Raw genomic sequence first — 22,321 nt, 5'->3', positions numbered from 1 at the left:
TTCGTCCTGGGAGAGGGATGCCTCACATATGGCTCTCTCTGAGGTTTCTACGTTCTTTTTACCCTGATAAAAGGGTTTTTAAGTATTTTCCTTACTCTTGTTGAGGGTTAAGGGCAGAGGATGTCACACCATGTTAAAGCCCTATGAGACCAATTGTGATTTGTGAATATGGGCTATACAAATAAAATTTGATTGATTGATTGATGAGAGGTAGAAAGAAGAGATACTGCAGAGGGACGACAAGTGGACAAAGATAGAGAAGCGGGAAGAGGGGAAAAAAGTGAGGGGACAGCCCGGAAAAGGTGAGGGGGAGGAGGTGTGGCTAAGGTGGGGGAGATGGGTGAGAGACAGAGGGAGCAAGGGCAATAATCCTAACTAATTCACTTAGGGCATTGCTGAAGGGAGGCTAAGAGGATTGAGACAGTCCCAGAATCAGAACAACTAAAATAACCAAGACATGCAGGCCACATGACGAACATGACGAGCTGACAACACGGACACAGCCACTCTCCACCCTGACCCCTCACTCTGCTCCCCCTCACCACTGTCTCCTGCACCAGCATCAATAACCAAACTATCACTCACTTCAAAGCACACAGTCTCAATGATCATCACGGCACAGACATGGACTGAATTGCTTTAATATGTCACACAACTAGAACAGAAGGTCTAACTTTTCACTGAACAGATCAAAATGATGAAACTAACACTGCAACACGCAACACAAAAAAGTCAAAAAGATCTAAACGCAACCAGTTACATATGTAAGGTTAGGATAACATAATAATAAGTAGCTTAAAATAAATTGACCCTGAAAGAGGAAGTGACCTAAAGGACTCGAGAGCCCCTTCATGTTAAAGTATCTTGCACTAAATGATAACGTAGGTTTAAAACAAAACGAACAAGTGAAGAGTTCATGTCGCTGAGTTTCCCAGTCATGTCACGCAGGGAGAGATGGATCGTGTCTCCGCTTGTTTTCTCCTGAAAACGCTTTCAAGGCTTTCGTTGTCTTGGTTAACGGATCATGAAGAGGAGACATGGTTTGCAGTCAGGCTGCGTTAGTGACAGTCAGTGTCCTCTCATCATGAAATGCATCTCTACATAGACCAACTTTAAAAAATCAAACAAAACTTTACAAACAAGAAACTGAGAATCAAGGATAACAAGTCCTCGGGCAGAACATGCCTCAAACTATCTCAAACAGAACTCACTGACACACATGACATGTTCGGCACATGTTTGAAACACTTTAACAAGTTCTCCCTCGCTTTCTAGAGCACCTGGAACTTCCAGGAGTTTTGGTCTTTGTGGTCCAGACAGTCCATTGTGGTGAAGCCCAGTTTCCAGGCCTGCTGGTCCTTGTAGTCCAGGCAGTCAACGGAGGTGAAGCCCAGGGAGGAGGCTGTGCTGTAGCCCTGTGAGGACAGAGAGGCCGGGGACTGGCTTAAGGAGCCCCCCATTGAGGGCACAGTGATGGGGCTGAGAGCGCCCCCGGTGCCCGACAGCTGCGAGTGCATGGGGGACAGGTAGGCACTGCAGTCCAAGCCAGTGAAGTAGGAGGTGGTGCTGGCGTAGCCTTGGGTGTAAGCCGATGGCTGGCCATAGCTCATGGGGTAAGGTGAGGGCCGCTGCATGCACTGGGCTGAGGAAGCCAGGGGGTCAGGCAGGGGTGACATGGCCGGGCTCCAGATGGACACAGCTGCGTTTCCAGTGCTGGAGCTGGGTGCCAGGCTGGGCCCTGACTGGCCAGAGGAGGGGCTGTAGGAGCTAGACTGGTTGGGGACAGGACCAGGGGCATCGGGCTCCTGCACTGGAGAGGCCTTCTTCTTGGGAGGGCGCGGCTTGGACTGGCCACTGCTCTGCTGCTGCTGCTGGCGGCACTTGGCACGGCGGTTTTTAAACCAAACCTGGAGAAGCAAAGACGGCAATACACATGTCAGCACGTTATGAGGGAGGTACAGAGGAGAGAAAATGACAAGTGTGACTTATTTATCTGAAGTTATGTACCACAAGTGACTGTGCAGCCTCAGTCTGCAGCTTGTTAGCTTCAAACAACTTTATGGCTGTAAACCAAAAACACTGAACAGTATCATGAGGCCATAGCCTACTTCTGCTGTACCTGCACACGTGACTCCGGCAGGTTGATCTTGAGGGCCACCTCCTCCCTCATGAAGATGTCTGGGTAGCGGGTCTTGGAGAACAGCGCCTCCAGGATGTCCAGCTGTGTCCGGGTGAAGGTGGTGCGCTCCCTGCGCTGCTTCCGGGGAGTGGCTGCGAACCCAAGTGACACAGAGAGGGGAGAAAGAGGGTTATTATACTGGTGGTGATGGAGGGATGGTGTGAAGTATGAGCACAACTCAAAGGCAGTTTGAAAAGTGCTCATTTGGATGAGTTGTGTTGTTGCTCAGCTTTGTAAGGATGACACACAAATGAATATACTGATGGTTACTTATACTGTTTGTGATCCTGAATTTCTGCTTGGGAAGGAGATCAGACTATATTTGCTCATGATAATAAATCATCACAACAGTCACTGTTTCTTTATATAGTCACAGTTTCCCCAGAGAAGGGGGATACAGTTACATTTTATTCGTTTCACAAAGGTTTGTACAGTTTCATATGGCTACACTCTGCCTTGGTGTGTTTGTTTCAGAACTAGTATAGTGAGCAATTATTCGATTTAGTCACATTAGGCATTTAGCGTATCAAGTGTTTCCATCTACTGTGAACCTTAATGTGTCATGTGTCAACGTGGGAGCTGTTAACTGTTGGGAAATGATAAACACATAAAAGACATAAACAAATATATGTATTTCCTGACGCTGAACACCAGAGGGAGGGCAGATTATCTGCGTTTCAATAGGTTGAATATATCTGCTTCTTGTCTGAACATACAATCTGCGTATGTGCCGGACTGCACTTTTTACTGATAAACGACATCTCCCACAGTTATTAATAAATCATATTGAAATGAACAACTTTTCATTAAATCATAAGGAAACCAATAATTAAATAATACTCTGAAATACTGTTTTCTTTATCTCACATCAACGCAACATACGTGATTTTAACATAGGCGATGTTTTACCATCTAATCATTATTATACAACATACACAATCATTACACCAACCTTTATGAATGTAATTGTTCATATTCTAATTTACTCTTCGTTTGGCTGTAGCGGACTTCATTCATTACAATAAACGGAAAGAGACAAATGCGTCCGAAAATACACAAAAGTCAGAAAGTATAAGTACAAGGAGATATATGATCAATATATCGGTTAGATATCCTGGTATATATACTTACATGGATAAGCGACGGTTGTGTGAAGCACATCCATTCCGGGACCAGGCAGATTTAACCCGTTCATGGTGTAATGGGGTTGCTTTATGTAGGACATCATCCTGACAGCGGGCTTTTAAGTCCCGGCGCTGACTTGTAGGTCGGACACGCAACACAGCAGCCGAGGGCCGCTGCGCGCTCAGCAGTGCAGAGAGCGGCTGCGTCACAGAGGAGCGCTGCACACCGGAGCGCAGCGGCAGGAGAAAAGTTTAAAGACTTTTTCCTTTTCTTTTTGAACCCCGCGGCTTCAGCTTGTGTCTGTGTCGCAGCAGCAGCCGGGGCAGAGCGATCTGAGCTTCAGGTCTGCAGCTGCTCCAGCTCCTCCGGCTCCCAGCCTCTCTTCTTCACGCAGGAGTCCTCACACAGGTGAAGTGGCCCCCGGATGCCTGTGCGCCTTGGGGAGGTGTCTCTCTACTGAGATTCTTCACCAGCACACGCAGCTAATTAGAGGAAACAAGTGGCTTCACTAAACCCCTCCCACCACACGCGCCCGCGCACACGCACCTAGGGAGAAAAAGCAACAGGCTTGTCACAAACTGTTGTAATTGATCACTTCTGAAATTAGTGGAAAGTTTAAACATTTGGGATTAACACTATATAAAATAAATAAATAATAATGAAAATAAATAATATATAGATATTCAATTTAAATATGAATCATTAAATACAAATAATGCATTTGATCACATAAATTACAGTCTACTTATATCATTCAAGACTAAATGAGTTTTGGATGTAGAATTTTTTTACCTGCCATTTTTAATACCAGTGTTATAAACCTTAAACAGAACATATGTTTTTTTAATATTTCAATGAAGGAGCATCAAGAATTTTTATTCTGGAAGCTTTTTGAAATTGTCACTTTCCTTTCAGTTCTCATCCCGCTATCCTTCTCCCCTTGTTCCATTCTACCTGCTGCACATCTGCTGTCATACATTCATTCACACATAATTGACAGATTACATTTATCTGCAAAACAGATGCATATACACATGCTGCAATCACACACACGCACACACACACACACACACACACACACACACACACACACACACACACACACACACACACACACACACACACACACACACACACACACACACACACAAACACCCAGATGCACAAAACCGACAAAGCTCATTTGATTTATCGTAATATGCTTTATCTGAAAAGTAAGTATCTTATCTCCAGATAAAGGGAGGAAAGACAGAGCAATCCGTTCAGTGGTGCTGCAGGAAAGGAGGCTGGAGAGGACGACAGCCTCACGAAGTGGGAATTGGACGAGTTGGTGTGAAGACTTGGAAAAAGAAAGACTGGGAGGCAAAAGAAAGAGAATGGGGCGACAGGACAAATCTAAAATGGAAGGGACGTGGGCAGAGGATTGAGGAGAGCATGGAGACAGGAGCTGCACATTTACACATGGAGAACGTACGACTCCTGGACTACACTACGGGAACGTGATGTGACCAAGAGAGAACTCTGTAAATGTCTGTGCAATATTGTGCATATTCTTAAATTATGCTCTGAAAACTTTTGACAAACCTTTTCTAACCCATTATATATTTCAATATGCTTTTGGTTGTCTCAAAATGGGTTTTCTTCAATTTTTGACAAGTATTATTGACTATTGTTTTACAGACAATCTGCTATATTCAATTATTGCTATAATATTCAAGTAGCAATAGTGTGTGATAACATTAAGAAAAAATTTAATTGTTATTTGAGACAAAATCATGCACAAAAAGTATGTTTTTTTGGTGAATTATTTAATCTAACATATAAAGGTGATAAATGTTATGCAAACACTGTCAACTTGATTTTGATGATGGGGATCCAGTCTTCATCCAACAGTGGAACAGCTCGTCCTGCAGCTGCATCAGTAAATAGGGAAGTAGGGAGGAGGACTGAGCTGATATAATCCCTGCCCGACTGCCCTTCCCCCTAAATCTGTCCTCAGACGCAATCAGAATGATGCAAGCAGGCGTTTTATTTTAAGATGGAACAGTCTGTGTTCAACACACTGTAGGCTGACCTGGAGGCCAGGAGCATGTGGACTCAAGGAGGAAACGGGTATGGACGTCAGGTGGACAGAGGGGGAGGAAGAGCGAGGGGGGGGCAGGTTAGACAGAGAGAGGGGATGTGAGCAGGAGGGGCGGGGGGGTGAAGCAGGTGAAGGGGCAGCGGGTGGGGGAGGTTCCGTTCCTCCTCCCCACTGACACACTGCTGCGCTTAATCCAGATTACAGTGTCTAAAACAGGTCGGCTAAATCTGCAGGCCGGCCAGCAGTACAGAGGCTGCTGTCAACCCCAATCACTCACTCACACACACACACACACACACATGCGTACACACATACACGAACACACAAACACACACAGTCTTAATCCCCTCTGTGCAAACCAGGTGCCACCAGCAGCTCAGCACAGACCGACACTAACCACCCCAGCAACCCCCTTCCAGTCCAGTTAGGTTGATATTGTCACACTGGACACACGCACACACACACAAACACAGAGACACACACACACACACACACAGACACACACACATACAGAGCTACCATATTCATTTATGAGACCGTCTGCAGACGGAGACACTGCTACCAAGATGAGATCGAGTTGGCACCTTCAGATTGCTGAGTCATCATAAAGCCCAGTATGACCTTGGTATGTCCCCAGTCGATGAATGTGGTTGTGTGAGGGCGGAAGGTGCAGATCAACCTGTAAACATGTTTTGCTTGTGGTTGTGTGACTTTGAGAGATAAGGCTCCACACCAATTCTTCACCTGCACTGAAGAAAACATGTGATACAACTGATGTCCTTTCAGCTATATATGTCAAAACGGATAGCAATAATCAAAGACTGGATCAAATACACCCATGAAGATTTGGAGACTCTTATCTCCATGGTGGGAATTTGCTCAACAACTCATCAGAAGTGTGGATGTTTGAGTTTTACAGGTGATGGATGGATTTTGGTCACATTAGAACAGAGCTATTTCCCTTTGCTTCTGGTCTCTATGCTCAGCTAAACCAAGCATCGCCTGTCTCCAGTATATTTTTTAAAATGCAGAATTTATGTCTGCTAATTTTCTTTACAATAAAAAAGAATTAAATATTGGTAATAAACAAACCTGTCAAGTTAGGAGGCTCCCGAATGTTAGTACTTTGACAGTTCTTCAGATTATGAGCTGAAATTGTAACAAAATATTGCACACAAAATGAAAGTGCAAAGTCTCAGCTTTATAGTTATTTGATTAGGTTTAGGTCAGAAGAGAAATAACAGTGTGGGAGCAGGAGCTCTTTATACACATATTCCCCAATTTGCAACGTTTCTGAGGCCACTTTGACAAAACTCTTCCTACAGTGTGCAAGACCAACGTCCATCAGCTGAAGTTGCAATCAGCTTTGGAATGATTATTGTTTTATTGTATTGTAAATATTCTGCAAAGATTTCACATATTTTTCAATATGGTTTCTGCAGAAATGGATGAAATTTACCATCACTTAGAATGTGTATTTAACCGTTTGAAAAACAACGTGTTATCAGAGTGTGAAAGAGAAAAGAGTTCATTGTTTTTTGAAAATGTTACTAGATACATTTTGTGTAAAAGCAATGAAAAATACACGTTCACACAGACGTCTGTTTCACTGACTGGGTGAAGATTTTTCACAATGAGACTTTGAGTTTTGGCCAATGCATGTTAGCCATGGAATAACTTACTTTCCCTTACCATAACCTGAGCTTCACCACCAAGAGGAGGGAGAAATATCTTGTATTAGTTCTACTTTTAAAAGTTTGTCACAAAATGTAAGAAACAAAGTTAGTTTCCGCTATATAACAGCAGCATTAAGGCAGAGAGCAGGTGTTTTTTCTCCATTTGTCTCAGTAATATTTAGCAGGTGAACACATCTTTATAATGCTATTGGTAGTTTTAGTTCAAGCGGAGTAGTCTGTCCACATCATACTGCTACTTAAGACTGTATTGTAAAACATGAGCAGGGCAGCCATACCGATAACATGATGATAGTAATAAGAATGTTGATTATAGAGCACCTCTCAGAACACAGTTACAAAGTGCTTTACAGTAAAAACAAGGAAGAAAAGACACAAATCAAAACATGAGTCCATGTATTAGAACAGTTACAACAATCAGTCCCCTTCAGCTTCAGAGTGACCTGAGCAAAATCCTGAATCAGCAAATTCTGAGTATGTAAATAGGTGTGACACTAAAAAAGTACGAGATATAAAAGTACTGGTTTTGCAGAATATGAGCACCTGTAATATAAATAAAACTTCATAACACATTAACAGACTGAGGATGTATTTTATTCATTGTTGAGCTGGTGTGGACTGCCATTTATAGCCAGGTCCCAAACCAGATGCTGCTCTTTCATAACGGGTCATAACTACAAGGAAATGTGGTGTCATTAATAAGCTCATTATGTCTGTCACTGAAAAAATTTCTGTCTTAGGTGGGTGGAGAAGAAATGTTATGTAGCATAAAATAAAAGAAACTTATGTTGATGGCAACTTAAAAGAAAAATCCTTTATTAAATGTAATAACCACCAATTTATTTTTTTAAACACTATTTTAGTGATGGTTACATCTCAACAAAGGTAATAACTAATAACTGCACAGTGATGGCGGAGCTGATGTTACACTTTATTAAAAAACTACAGCCACAAAAAACTTCTTATGCAAGATACATTTGTGTGTGTTTGTGAGCGTGCAGTGAGTCAGGAGTTGCAGAGTGAGGTGAGGTGTGTCAGTGTGGAGGATGAGTGATTACAGTGGACAGTAATCCTGCAGATGGATTAGCAGATGGTATTAGTAGGAGAAGTGGGGGTGTAGCACAGTGCGGCCTCTGAACTGTCCCAACGTGCGGCAGCGGCCGCGGCAGCAGGGGCAGCAGCAGGTCTCAGGGCCTCACCTCCTACAGCTTCACCCCAGTAATACATGCTGGACATCCCAACACATACTGTGGAATGCCCACACAACAACAGTGATCGGAGATGAGGTTAATATTCCTTCTGTGTTCATATCTGATGCTGTTTCAGGGTCAAAATCGCCACGGAGCATGTTTGGTTTTATGTTTGATGAACGTCACTCTTTTTTTGGTCGATCTTTTTGAGGAAAGTTTTGTGAAACGACATTTTTAAATTGAAATTACAACAAAATAATCAGATCTCAGATGTTATTCTTCTGCTGCCATGTCGTCCTTTCACTCCTGATGTGAAGGGGCAAAACTCCAATTTAACCTGCCTCATATTAAATATACTATGAGCAAGTAATATTAGATATGGCCTTTTTTATCTTTCAAATTTGATCAACTATTTATTTTGTAGATATTTGCTTTATGTAATGCCATTTTCTTATTGTTCCTATTCTTTTGTTTGCATTTACTGCTTTTATGTGATGCAGTCTTCTTATTGCTTTCATTTATTAATAGTTTCAGATACAGTTTCCTGTGTCTGTTCTGTCTGTCAAAGCATTTTTTCAACCCCTGTAAAATTATAATAAGTTATATAAATTAACTTATTATAATCAGTTTGTGTCCAGCTGTCTCATTAAATCACTTTTCCTATAAAATTCAAACAGATATAGGGTTATATTCAACGGTTATGACTTTGTAATGTGTATTATACTGTAAATGTTGTTGCTCTTCATTGAACCTAAATATGAAAAGATTTGTTTGATAGTTCTACAAGGATTTTGTTAGGAGTTAAAAATCGTATACAGTAATCTTACCTGACCCTGAAGAACTCTTTACATTATGCATCTACTCCAATAGTAACAGGTATAAAATGTATAATGTATGGACAGGTTTCAGACATTAAGTTACACACTATAGGGATATCCCCCCTTTATCCGTATGTTAGAGAAGGTGCAGACATTAAACTGTAACGTTCAGTTGAGTTCAGTGATAAGTGTCTGGGCCTCCAAAGCAAAAACCTGCCTCAGTCTATACTAATGTCCATTTACTAAATAAACACATGTGAAGTTTAGTTTCTGCTAAACAGTTCTGATATTAGTTAGTGTTCATTCACAGTAGGTAATCAGAGAGCGATCTTTTCCTGCAGCTTACTAATGCTGCTGCAAAATATACAGAATATATTTTGAAAATAGCTATAATACAATTTTATTATAATCAATTATATGTCCTTATACAAAGATATAACTGGTCTCTTTACTTTGTATTGGTGAAATTCAAATCCCCTATGCCTCAAGTAGAGTCATTTATTGATGACTGATTTGTCAGACAGCCAGGCCTGCACTCTGTGTGTTGTCATGAGCTCTTTGGTTTATTTGGTGTCACAAATATCTATTTCTAGTAGGTAAGTGATGGATCCAGTGGAAATAAGTTCAGTTTGCACCTACATTTCAAGTGATCCTTCAAGTGCCTCTCTCCATGGTTGTCAGTCCTGTTTGTTACGTGAATTGTGAGGGGTTATGTGAGGATGAGAATGTGAGGGTCCTTTGTGGAAACAATCAAACAGAATGTTTCTTAAAAACATAATTTTGTTTACCACAAAAAACAGGTTGATACAAAAACAAAAAGATGGAGATAGACATTGAAAAGAGAAATAATGTTTGGGCTTTGACTTTTATCAAGGACACTGTTGTTATAATTAAGCTATTAGTAGTTACTTTAAAAGGAAATAAAAGCATGTTTTTGCTTAACTGTACTCATGAGGAGTAAAGCTGTCCTGCAGCAGAGTGACATCCCACTGTTCTATGGTTAGTAGAGCTTGATGAGTGAGCTACTTTTGACACCTGCTGGACATGTCTTGTTATGACAGTATATATTGAAGTTGTATAAATGTTTGCCAGCCCTAAAGAAAACACACATTTTACGATAAGAGTTATATGTGGAAACGAGTTTATAATGAATCTAACTAGCACAACAGTGCATGTTGATTATTGAGCTGTAAATCAATCTAATAAATAGAAAAAACATGGAGAGATGTGGTTTAGTATAATCATCTGTTTGAGTCATGACTGTGAATACAATGCACAAAAGAGGAAAGTTAGTGGAGCAGAGACCGATGAGAACAGAAGACTCAAAGCAACAACTCATTGACGGAAGAATCAGAAAAGTATTGAAATAAAAATAATGACCGCTAGATGGTAGCAGTGTGCATGTGATGTGTCAAACACGTCATACATTTACAACGTGAAGAAGAGAACCCGTGGGCTGCCTTCTAGGGCATTGGTGACTCTGTATTTTCAATTGAAAATAAATCATAAAGTTAGTGACCTCAAAATAAAATCCCTTTGCCACAGTCACAAGGTTATCTGCTTAAGTTTGATAGAAACATGAGCTAACTCATAGGGAAATACTTACGATATCAGCCGTGGAAATTATTATTTTATTGTTATTTACGTTTTAATTACATTTTGTTGTTTCAAAAAACATGATTAATTTTAAAGAAAAAATATAAGAACATTTAAGGATGATATAGGAGATATAGCTTTTGATTTTAGGTAACTTCTTGTCATGACAACCCGTATTTTCTACTTGGTTGAATCGTTTGGATTCACCAATTAAAGTTTATCCGATGGACCTGAACGCAGCTCCACTCAAACCCGGATGTTTTGCTCCCTCCTTTTGATGTCAAGCTTTCTTTAATAGCCGCAAAACAAAAATATGGAAGTTTGTCTTCAAAATAAAAGAATCAAGATTTGCATATTAAGCCATTAGAACACTGAGTAAACCGAATGGAGACGCTGTATTTTGAAATGAATCGCCCACACTTCCTTTTCTCGTTTTCGCCAGCTTGACGCTGCAGTGACCACAGTCAGAAAGCAGATGAGCCTCTAAACCAGAATGACAACTTTAAACTCTTCTCTTCGCTTCTGCTCCAACCAGTGAGTTGACCTCCACCCGCAGGAGGCTCCGGGAGATGTTCCCCTTCGTGGAGGACAGTTTCAGCCGCTTCCCGTCGCAGAGCAACATCTACGGGCTGTGTCAGGCCGGGGAGCAGCAGCTGCTGACGGCCACACTCAAAGGGAAGGTGGTGTGTTTCAGATACCAGGAGCTGCAGCTCAAAGGCAGACCTGTGGCCAAAGAGGTGCAGTTCACATACATACCAGGTATATACACACACACGCACGCAATAATGATGAACAATACTACATAACATGTTCATACACAATACAGTCTCCTACACTACTATATTTAAATCCTAATCTGAAGTACCTGTATTTCACTTGAATATTCCCATTCGATACTACTTTAGCTCTTAAGTCTTTTCAGGTTGTGGTATGGAAATTTGTTAATTACGGTGAAATTGTTGTTCCAGCTTTAAATAATCTGAGTTAACCTGAACACTGTTATCATCACTTTGACTGAAGCAGTATAGATAGATAGATAGATAGATAGATAGATAGATAGATAGATAGATAGATAGATAGATAGATAGATAGATAGATCCTCTGGTGTGTGAAGTATAATTATATACTTATATATAATTTGCTAATTGGACTTTCAGGACATTCCATGTTAATTATCATGACTTATCTGAAGTATCACCATCACTATAATTATTTGCACAATTGTTTCACACCAGTTAGTGATCTGGTCAGACACATACTAAATACCAGTGCACTGCTTTGTTCATGGCCCCCAGGTCACTGAAAAACTACACTTATATGACTGTTTGATTGTTCAGGTGACAATGAACCTCTCAAAAACTGAGGCCATTCTTCATTTCTGCTCCTTCAGAGTCTTGGATTCAGTATTGTGTCTTTACTCAACATTGTGTATGTTTATCCTGTCACAGGTTTAACTGCCACTGGGACATCAGGGCAGTAGGCTATGGGAGTCTTTAGTATGGAAATGTTCCACAATAACGCAGGAAGTTGAGTCTAAGTTTTCCAGTTCTGGGCATAGTCTCCTTAACGCACCCCATACACCAGCTTTTAACATATACAGCCACAACGTAACAGTTGATGGTGGCAAAGTCACTTTCTGCTTCCTCATCATCTCCATCATTCATATTCTCATGCCTCTCTGATGAACTAGTGATGCACCAGGTGGAAGTTGAAGCTGTGACAGGACAAACAAAGTGGAGCAAAGACACAGCTACTGCATCAAAGACTCTGAAGAAGCACAAATGAAGAATGGCCACTGCTTCTTAGAGGTTCATTATCACCTCAACATTCGAACTCTGTCAGTGCAGTTTGCAATAAATCTAATTAACATTCAGAAAAAAAAAAAGTTTCATACATTTTGTATTTCTTTGAGGACAATATCCAATGGCCTGGAAGCCCATCAACACAGTTATTAATACTTTGTGTCTGACCCTGCACTGATCGCTAACTGCAGTTCAACAACATTGTAAAGGATTAGTAATGTGATGCCACTTCAGATGAGTAACGATATCTCAGCAACAACTCAACAACCAAACACGTAACTTTCAGGATGTCTCCATGACTTTATAAACTAACCTTTTATAACTCATAAAATATTCTTATTTTTATATAAGGGATAGCGTTATCTTGAGTTATGGAATATGGAGCTGGAACAGAGCTTAAAAATGATGTGATAACCATTTCTCTGTGGCCTATAATTAAGGAGATATGACGACAAGTCAAAGTCACAGAGTTCAAACTTGGTCAGTGATTAGGATCCAAGACACCTGAAATTTTGTTTCAATGGGTTTTTATCATAAGACCAAATCAGCATGAAAAATGTTATCAAGATGGGGCAGCCTAAAAGAGTGATGGTATAACATGGAATGACCTTTCTTGTAGAAATGCAGTTATTGTCAGTAATTTTGTCAAACATTTCATCCTGCCTTCTTTTTCTAGTTGATGCAGAAATTGTATCAATTGACGCCTTCACCAAATCTCCACCCAACAGAGGCCTGGTGGTGGGCATCACGTTTATAAAGGTATTTCCATGTTAATAAACCCAGCATGTGTATAGTGTAAGTGTTGTAAACTCTTTCTAAAACGACAGCAGTGTTGTGACCTCTGACTGATCTCCTGCAGGACTCTGGGGACAAAGCCACTCCGTTCCTGAATATCTACTGTGACTATGAGCCCGGCTCAGAGTTCAACCTGGATTCCATTGCACGTGAGTGAAGCAGTGTTCAGATGTGTACAGCCCTCATCACTCTCACAGATGTGTCCCTTGCTGATTGTTGGTGTGCCTCTCTGAATAGAAAGTTGTCTGAATCTGGAGCTGCAGTTCACGCCCTTCCAGCTGTACCACACAGAGTAAGTTTGAGCTGTGACACAGTGTAAAACAATACTCAACATTAGTGCAAAATACAGAAGCACTGGCTTTTCAGTCCCAGAAAGATGAAGGTTTCTACAGGACTGGACAGTGAAAGTACAACAAGGAAGAGTGACATCATTACAAACCAGCAGATAGATTAAATGTATCTGTCCAACTTGAAATATAATTAATGCTTACAATCCAGTTAGTGTTCACTATGGTGGTATATATCATAGAAAGTTTGTAGTAGTGTCATTGATAAGTAGAATCTACAATTAAATATGCAGCGACTCAATTGTGGAAAAATAAACATACATACCTAAATACATAGGTACATTGTAAAGCCTTGTTTTCTTTAACACATCTGGACTATCTGCAGTTCTTAACATCACTCTGTGAAACTAATTAATTATAAAAGATTCAAGAGAATCAAGAGCAGCTTCATTACTATTCCAGCTACTCAGCAAGTTAAATATCAACCCTGGCTTGAGTCTTATATAATATATATATAACATATTACTTTAGTACTTGATAACATTTTAATTTCTTATACTCTAGTTCAGGGGTCTTTAACGTTTTTCAGGCCAAGGACCCCCAAACAGCTGGAGAGATGGAGCAGGGACCCCCTACTATATATATTGTATAAAATTGTGTTTTATATTAAATTGGGCCTAGTGCCATGTATAAACATAACTACCCTGATATTGTGCATTCAATACTAAGCTATTCAAATAATACACGGGAACATATATTCATGTTTTTAATTTTAACATGTGCAAGGTACAGGGTGGCCATGCCACTGCCATTTATAAACATACAGTGGAAAGTATTCAGACCCCTTTACATTTTTCACTCTGTTTCATTGCAGCCATTTGCTAAAATCAAAAAAGTTCATTTTATTTCTCATCAATGTACACTCAGCACCCCATCTTGACAGAAAAAAACGGGTCATGAGCCATGAGTCTTCTTGGGAATGATGCAACAAGTTTTTCACACCTGGATTTGGGGATCCTCTGCCATTCTTCGTTGCAGATCCTCTCCAGTTCCGTCAGGGTGGATGGTGAACGTTGGTGGACAGCCATTTTCAGGATTCTCCAGAGATGCTCAATTGGGTTTAGGTCAGGGCTCTGGCTGGGCCAGTCAAGAATGGTCACATAGTTGGTCCGAAGCCACTCCTTTGTTATTTTAGCTGTTTGCTTAGGGTCATTGCCTTGTTGGAAGGGGAACCTTCGGCCCAGTCTGAAAAGAGGTTTTCTTCCAGGATATCTCTGTACTTGGCCTCATTCATCTTTCCTTCAATTGCAACCAGTCGTCCTGTCCCTGCAGCTGAAAAACACCCCCATAGCATGATGCTGCCACCACCATGTTTCACTGTTGGGATTATATTGGGCAGGTGATGAGCAGTGCCTGGTTTTCTCCACACATACCGCTTAGAATTAACGCCAACAAGTTCAAACTTGGTCTCATCAGACCAGAGAATCTTATTTCTCATAATCTGGGAGTCCTTCATGTGTTTTTTGTCAAACTCTCTGCGGGCTTTCATATGTCTTGCACTGAGGAGAGGCTTCCCTCGGGCCACTCTGCCATAAAGCCCCGACTGGTGGAGGGCTGCAGTGATAGTTGACTTTGTGGAATTTTCTCCCATCCCCCTATTGCATCTCTGGAGCTCAGCCACAGTGATCTTTGGGTTCTTCTTTACCTCTCTCACCAAGGCTCTTCTCCCACGATTGCTCAGTTTGGCTGGACAGCCATGCCTAGGAAGAGTTCTGGTCGTCCCAAACTTCTTCCATTTAAGGATTATGTAACTGTACTCTTAGGAACCTTGAGTGCTGCAGAAATTATTCTGTAACCTTGGCCAGATTTGTGCCTTGCCACAATTCTGTCTGTCTCTTTGGGCAGTTCCTTCGACCTCATGATTCTCATTTGCTCTGACATGCACTGTGAGCTGTAAGGTCTTATATAGACAGGTGTGTGCCTTTCCTAATTAAGTCCAATCAGTTTAATTAAACACAGCTGGACTCCAATGAAGGAGTAGAACCATCTCAAGGAGGATCAGAAGAAATGGACAGCATGTGAGTTAAATATGAGTGTCACAGCAAAGGGTCTGAATACTTATGACCATGTGATATTTCAGTTTTTCTTTTTTAATAAATTTGCAAAAATTTCTACTTTTCTGTTTTTTTTTTCAGTCAAGATGGGGTGCTGAGTGTACATTGTACATTGTTCAAGTAATTCACAGATTCATGTTTTTATTTTTAACATACATGTAGAAGAGACAGTGAATCCTCAAGCTATCTGTGCATGGCACACATACTCCCACATTAGTGAGATGTCGGACCCTGATGGGTAGCAAACAACTTACCTAATCTTGGATGGATGGAGGTTGTTAGGCAGAGGGTCAAATCAGCCTCACAATATGTTGGATGCATGTTAATGTGTATTGAAAGACATTTAAATTCGTGAAAAAAAAAATAATAATTATTAATTTTTTAAAAAAATTGTCTAATCAACCAAAGATTTTGCGACCCCCCTGCAGTACCTCTGCGGACCCCCTAGGGGTCGCGGACCCCCAGTTGAAGACCTCTGCTCTAGTTTATCAGATTCCCTGTGAGTATCAATAGATTTATCTTATCTCAGTTAATATACTGCTGTGGATCTGTTTCTAGAATTTGTAACCTCCTAATAAGAGGTTATGTTTTCACCTCATCCATTAGTTTGTTGGTTAGTATATTTATTTGTAAGCTAGATTGAACATAAACAACTATAAGGATTTCTGCAAGACTTAGTGGAATGAAGAATGGCTCAGGGAAAAACCCATTCACTTTTGGTGAGGATCCGGATCAGGGGGCGGATTTAGGATTTTTTCACTCTCTTTAACATTACGTGATATGAGGTTTCCATACTAATGGCCCATAACAGTTACTACAGTTATTACTTGTGTCTCCACTGCCATCACCATGTCATCCTATATGAACTTCAGAGCCAATAGTTTTGCATGAATGGCTCATAAATGGTGACATTTTAATGAGACTGTTTGCATTCATGAATGAATATTAGTGTTATCAGTGGGTTCCCGTCTAGCAGCTGTTTTCAGACAGTATCTGTCTGCATGATAAATGTCAGCAACCTCTCTCCCTCTCTCTCTGTCAGGGTGCAGTGTGACGATGGCAGCAGCGAGACGGTGTTTCTACTCAGTGGCCATGACCAGAGGATCCACCTGTACAAGGAGGTCAGCCCACAGACTTCTGTCTCCCTTTGTGTTTGTGTGTGTGTGTCTGTGATGAGATTTTGTTCAAGATATTTATAAAAATTGCAATTTTATGTAATTATTCTTATTCTTATTGTGTATTTTATCGTAGCACATTTTTGTCCTTTGATCACATTTATTTACCATCAAATAGTCATTTTTTTCTCTAAATTTCTAAAAAACTGAACATTAGTTGTATGACATTTGTGTCTGTGTAAAGCCTTTGAATCATATCTTATAAATAAAAAATAGTAGGGGTCAACTCTGATTCATGTAAGTATTAGAGCATCATTCAGCATGACACTTTTGTCTCCAATAGAACGCCTCCCTCCATCAGTTTGAAGAGCAGCCAGTGGAGAGACTCTTCCCTGAACTACAACAACTGCCCAGCAAGTTAGTCTGTGTGCACGTGTGTTAGATGTGCATGTGGCTGTTTGGTTGATTGTTTGTGGTGAGGGTTTGAGTGACTGAGAACATCAGGAACTTGTAAGTCTCTCTGTCTTCTGTGTTTTAATCTGACTCACAACATTTGCCGGTGGTCTGGTAGCCAATACTATATGCACTGGTAAGGCTGTTTATTACCTACAGTGCTATACTGTATGATTTCTACAGTTACACGATAAATCATGTTACACAATTAATTAGCTCTTTAAAGATAATGAACAGATCCTTTAATCCATAACATATCAAACTATTTTATCATATAGTGACTTACAAATGCGTGACAAAAATAGAAAATCATTTGTTGTTTTAACAAGAAATGGTCGAAAATGAAGAGATTTTCTATTTCGTATTTAACTTTGTCATTAATACCATGTTAAATATCTTGTTGTATAAGATGTGTAGTGGGACATTAATAGAAGAGTACCAACCAATGTCAAAGCTTATTTTATAAAAAATATACATCTCCTATCTAGGAAAAGTATATTCTGGACACATCTGATTGCACCTTTCATATTAAGGGACAATGGGAACTGCAGCTGAATACAATAGTTTATTATGATAACTGGGAAAACATTTATTCAAGATGCTGCAAGGGGATTGGAATTTGAGTGGAAAGCCAAAATGAGATTCTGTACGACCCAATTGACAGTTTTTATCTTAAAAACAACTACATCAACAAATGCTGGAGAAACTGTAGTTAGTCCGGACCGTGACCATACACATATACTGTTCTGGAACTGCTTGAAAATACAAGGCCATACCCATCACTATTGTTCTAATTAGAAATAGTACCTGACCATACTATCTGTTTAGGAAAGACCCGTGTTCCATGTTCTGTTGAATGTTGCAAGAAGTGTTAATGTTAATTGCATGTTGTTTAAAGCGTCAGTAAAGTTAAAATGTATAGAACCTTGTTCAAACACTTTTCATAACAGTAAAGAAAGTATTTAATATGTAAATGTTTCGTTGTAGCGGTAGCACATTGACAGTTATCAGTCCTACATACAGTTCAGTGTAAATATGATTTATCCTAACCCCCCTGTTGTGTTTCTCCTCCCTCCCTGCAGTGTGCTGTGGATGGACATGTTGAGTATAGCTTGCAACAGGAGGATCTCAGCGTTTGGCTGTCAGAACGGCTGCGTTGGACTGGCTCTGGTGAATCAGACTGGGCCAGGTGAGGGACAAACTCACAGAGTAGACAATTAAAGATGTTCAACTCTGTCACATTTCTGTGTCTTTGACCAGATTCCTGTGTTGAAGTCATTATGGCGTATGGAAAGTGCAGTATGTTTGCACACACTTTGTGACAGATTAGTGTGCTGTTCACGTTAAATATGTGAAGAGTTCATGTATCTTGGGAATCCTGTGAGGTCACACGACTCATTAGGATGATAAAGGTGTCATTTGTGCTGCACTAACAGCTGCAACAAACAACATCTGTACACACACACACACACACACACACACACACACACACACACACACACACACACACACACACACACACACACACACACACACAGATCTAAGAGGAGGGCTGTTCCTCCCTTCGTGTTTCATCGCTATCACCATGGTTACAGTCAAATCAGAAAAAGACATATCAGCCATTTAGTTATCATTTCAGTCATGTCTGACAGCTACAGAATCTTCCACGCTCAGACGTAACAATGAACCTGTGACTGCAAAGCCTCTATCACTCTGTTGCAAATTAAATCCAATATTAAAACGAATACAGTCAATTCAGCTGACTTAAAAGGAGCCATACACTCTTTGTGTCTGGTTTTACTTTTAAAAATAACTGCCACAAATACACAACAGCAATTATAATTTAGGCTTTCTAGCAGTGGGAGTAGCCATTTTGAGATGATCTCCAAGGTCACAATAACAAGATGTTTCCCTGTTCTTCACTCAGTCACTACAGACCTGTTTTCACAGCAGATATTTTCACTTGTCATATTCATATTTTGACGTGGATATTCACACATTATTTCAAGGCAGTTAGCCCTGATGCTAATAACCTTGTTGTTGCTGCAGCTAAACGGCTTCTTTTGTTGTGTAACATATGAATAGCTGTTTATTACCAAGTGAAAGTAGATACAAACAGTGTATAGCTCCTGTAAAATATGCTGGATCAAGGCTCAATAAAACTTTGTGGTCACTAGAAGAAAGTACAAGCCATGGACAAGACTAGATTCATTCCGCGGTGGGATTTTTGGAGGTATATAGTGCATAGATTTCGAACATCCGTACAATAAAATGGGGACAGTACATTTAGTACACTATAAAGTGCATAGAGAATAGTTTTAGATTAGAGTTTAATCGTTTGTGTTGGTGCCTCGTGGCCTTTGACGGTGAAGAGGTAAAATCTTAGTTACAGTACATGTATCATGTGTTAAGGATTTATGTTTTGCACAGAACCGCATTAATTTAATTAATAACACAGTTGGACCACATCTGTGCACTAATCAACCATGGGAAGAATTATATTTACATTGTTGTATCTGTGCTGTATGAATTTTGCATACACAGTCAACAGCAGTGTGTCACTTTATACTGTAGTGGACACTGTAGAGAAATAAATGTTGACAGCAAAGATCATATTTTCATGTTATTAAGTCTGAGCATGAAAACTGGTCCTAAATGTTTGTCTGAAGGAAGCTGTAATGATTATTTATGACTGCTGTGATTGTCTCCATCTCGGTTTTTTATTATTTGTACATTTAAGTAAAAGTGGCCGAAATCATACCCTAGGACTATTCCTTAGAGTGTTTTAAATCATATTGTGTGTTTTTCCAACAGAGGTTTTGCAGAGCTGGCGGGTCCAGTTTGACAGTCCGGTCTCTACAGTGCTGCTGTTTCCTCTGAGATGCCAAACTGAGCCCAGCCACACCAGCGAAGAGACAAGTATGTCACTGCTCTGCTGTAGTTAGCCTCTGCCTCTAGTTTGAATCTGCATTAATCCTCACCACTGTTGTTATTTCTTCTTCAGGTGTGGAAATGGAGGGCTACAACCTTCTGGTAACCAGTACCATTGAGATGGCAGTTGTCTACAGGTCAGAAGCAGATAAGACTTATAAAGGTTTCAGTGGAATACTCACTTTCTTTTGTACAGGTTAACTTGAATTTGGTGTTTTACTCGTGGGTCTATGTTCTTTTAGAGATGTCCAGGAGTTTGGTTTATCTCGCTCCACCTATCTCTCAGAAAGTGACCAGTGGGACGCAGTGGTCTGCGCTCTAGTCATTGACCTGGATTTTGACGGGCAGAAGGAGGTGCTGTTGGGAACATACGGACAGGTCAGAGCGTCTCTGTACTAATGTACTTCATTAATATTACTTTACAGGATTAAAGTGGTGATATTCTGTTTTTTAATCTCATTAAAATACATGAAAAGACTAAATCAGAATGTGTTAGTCCATCTCTCTCTCAGTACTTTCCCTCTGTCTCTGTGACTCAGAGAATTAATACTTGTTGGTTGTTTCGGTCTTTTCATTGAACTTGTTGACAATAGAAAAACTATATCGATTTTAACCAGCCTCAGCACTGAAGTAAGATCGTGAATGCAGTAGGTCTAGAGGAATTAAAAAAGATGGAATGTGACAGACGCGCTTCTTTGCCAACTGCTGTGGCGAGGTGTTAATGATGATGGTGTTATCCACTTGTCGGCCCTGCAGGAACTTCTGTGCTACAAATTTCATCCGATGGGGAGCAGACAGTTTCAGCTGCTGTGGCGGCGGAGCTTCAAGAGTCCTTTGCTGTCCATCATCTACATAGACTTGACTGGGGACGGTCTGAAAGAGCTGGCTGTCCTCACACTAAAGGGGCTGCATATCTTACAGGTGTGTAGCAGAAAGCAGAGCTCTGTGATGCTGAAGAGCAGCAGTATAGCAGATAGGTCATCTGCTTCCACTGTAAACACAAACATGTAAGATGGAGAAAATATGTTGTTTCTACTGAAGAGGTGAACTGAAGCGATTATAGAAAAATTGCTGACTCCTACTGGACACCAGCAGAATTGATTGAATTGGTTAAGTCATTTACGCTCTGAGATAGACTGTAATTGACTAAAACAATACATTCTCATTTTCTGTACCTGTTACAATGAGGATTTTGAGCAGTAGTCTGATGCCTCTTTTTGCATCATTCTTTATCAATGAGCTGCTAAACTAGACCGACAATCTCCAAAGAAAAAGAAGTCACCACAATCTCCTATTGAACAACAGTATAAAGATCCGAGCTCTGTCCCCCTCTGTATTCAAAACCAACAGACCTCCTCAAATCTCCACCACCTAAAATATATCTGATTTTAAGTTGTATTATTGGACTTCTCTCCGTCTCTTCAGCATAGTCTCGCCTGCACTGCTGATTTTGTCCTGGAGCGTCTCAGCCAAAGGGTGTCGGCACTGACAGCTGGCTCTGAGCTGGAGTCAGCCCAAGCTCCAGACATCGAGGAGAGAGATGATCAATCTAAGGACGAAGAGTGTGCGGCTCCCTCACCATCAGAATAAGCAGAACACAGCAGTTATTTCCATGTGTCATGTGTATAACCTCCGTGGTTCAGACTGAAGTATGTGCCTTGTATTGTCAGCCGTGTGTGTGCGTGTGTGAAAAGTTAAACTTAGCTGTGAGGACAGACACTTGGAGAACCAAATCACAAACACCTTTCAAAATAGTGAAAGTCTGCTTATCGGTTTCATAGTGGATTCAAGAAGAATTCAAATCAAACGAGTTCACTGTAACTGTATGTAATGATATAATAGAAATATGTGCTGTAGATGGTGTACAGTAATTTGCTGATAATAAAGGACACATTTGTATCCATATACTTTTTGTTGGGTATTTATATTGTGTACTAATAGTTGATTTATTATTCCAGACTGTCCACACAGATGCCAGTGAAGTTGGATCATTTCACTCTTAGACTAGAGTCATGTAGTGTAGCGTAGTGACACGTATTACTAAAAATATCCAGAATCAAATAATACTGCCCTTGTAAGAAGTGAACAGGTTAACACTTAACACCTACACAGTGAACAATTACAGTCCACACAGGAACA

The 22,321-nt window shown here is 40.5% G+C and overlaps 2 protein-coding genes across 2 annotated transcripts; one reads left to right on the top strand and one right to left on the bottom strand.

The window, feature by feature from the left end:
• Positions 1-1,271: 1,271 nt before the first annotated feature.
• Positions 1,272-3,407, bottom strand: crx (cone-rod homeobox). Its single transcript, XM_061086222.1, has 3 exons — positions 3,311-3,407; positions 2,120-2,271; positions 1,272-1,907 (listed from the first exon to the last, which is right to left on the bottom strand). The coding sequence occupies exons 1-3, from the start codon at positions 3,405-3,407 to the stop codon at positions 1,272-1,274; spliced, it is 885 nt and encodes a 294-aa protein (XP_060942205.1).
• Positions 3,408-11,113: 7,706 nt separating this feature from the next.
• On the top strand, positions 11,114-22,087 carry kptn (kaptin (actin binding protein)). Its single transcript, XM_061085764.1, has 12 exons — positions 11,114-11,444; positions 13,164-13,246; positions 13,347-13,431; positions 13,520-13,574; positions 16,726-16,804; positions 17,142-17,215; positions 18,334-18,440; positions 20,066-20,170; positions 20,256-20,319; positions 20,425-20,560; positions 20,939-21,103; positions 21,608-22,087. The coding sequence occupies exons 1-12, from the start codon at positions 11,255-11,257 to the stop codon at positions 21,770-21,772; spliced, it is 1,308 nt and encodes a 435-aa protein (XP_060941747.1). The 5' UTR covers positions 11,114-11,254; the 3' UTR covers positions 21,773-22,087.
• The last annotated feature ends 234 nt before the right edge of the window (positions 22,088-22,321 follow it).

This window comes from Limanda limanda, chromosome 14 (assembly GCF_963576545.1).
Source record: "Limanda limanda chromosome 14, fLimLim1.1, whole genome shotgun sequence".
In the NCBI taxonomy this organism is placed as follows: Eukaryota; Metazoa; Chordata; class Actinopteri; order Pleuronectiformes; family Pleuronectidae; genus Limanda; species Limanda limanda.
The sequence above is the reverse complement of the archived record's forward strand: the minus strand, read 5'-3'. Positions and strand labels throughout refer to the sequence as shown.

Bases quoted from the DNA above. Each gene is read 5' to 3' on its own strand.
- kptn (XM_061085764.1), top strand. From the start codon at position 11,255: ATGTTCCCCTTCGTGGAGGACAGTTTCAGCCGCTTCCCGTCGCAGAGC. The intron at 13,432-13,519 runs GTGAGTGAAGCA...CTCTCTGAATAG, and splicing joins CAACCTGGATTCCATTGCAC to AAAGTTGTCTGAATCTGGAG. The intron at 20,561-20,938 runs GTCAGAGCGTCT...TCGGCCCTGCAG, and splicing joins TGTTGGGAACATACGGACAG to GAACTTCTGTGCTACAAATT.
- crx (XM_061086222.1), bottom strand. From the start codon at position 3,407: ATGATGTCCTACATAAAGCAACCCCATTACACCATGAACGGGTTAAAT. The intron at 2,272-3,310 runs GTAAGTATATAT...TTGGGTTCGCAG, and splicing joins CACAACCGTCGCTTATCCAT to CCACTCCCCGGAAGCAGCGC. The intron at 1,908-2,119 runs GTACAGCAGAAG...TTGCTTCTCCAG, and splicing joins TGCCGGAGTCACGTGTGCAG to GTTTGGTTTAAAAACCGCCG.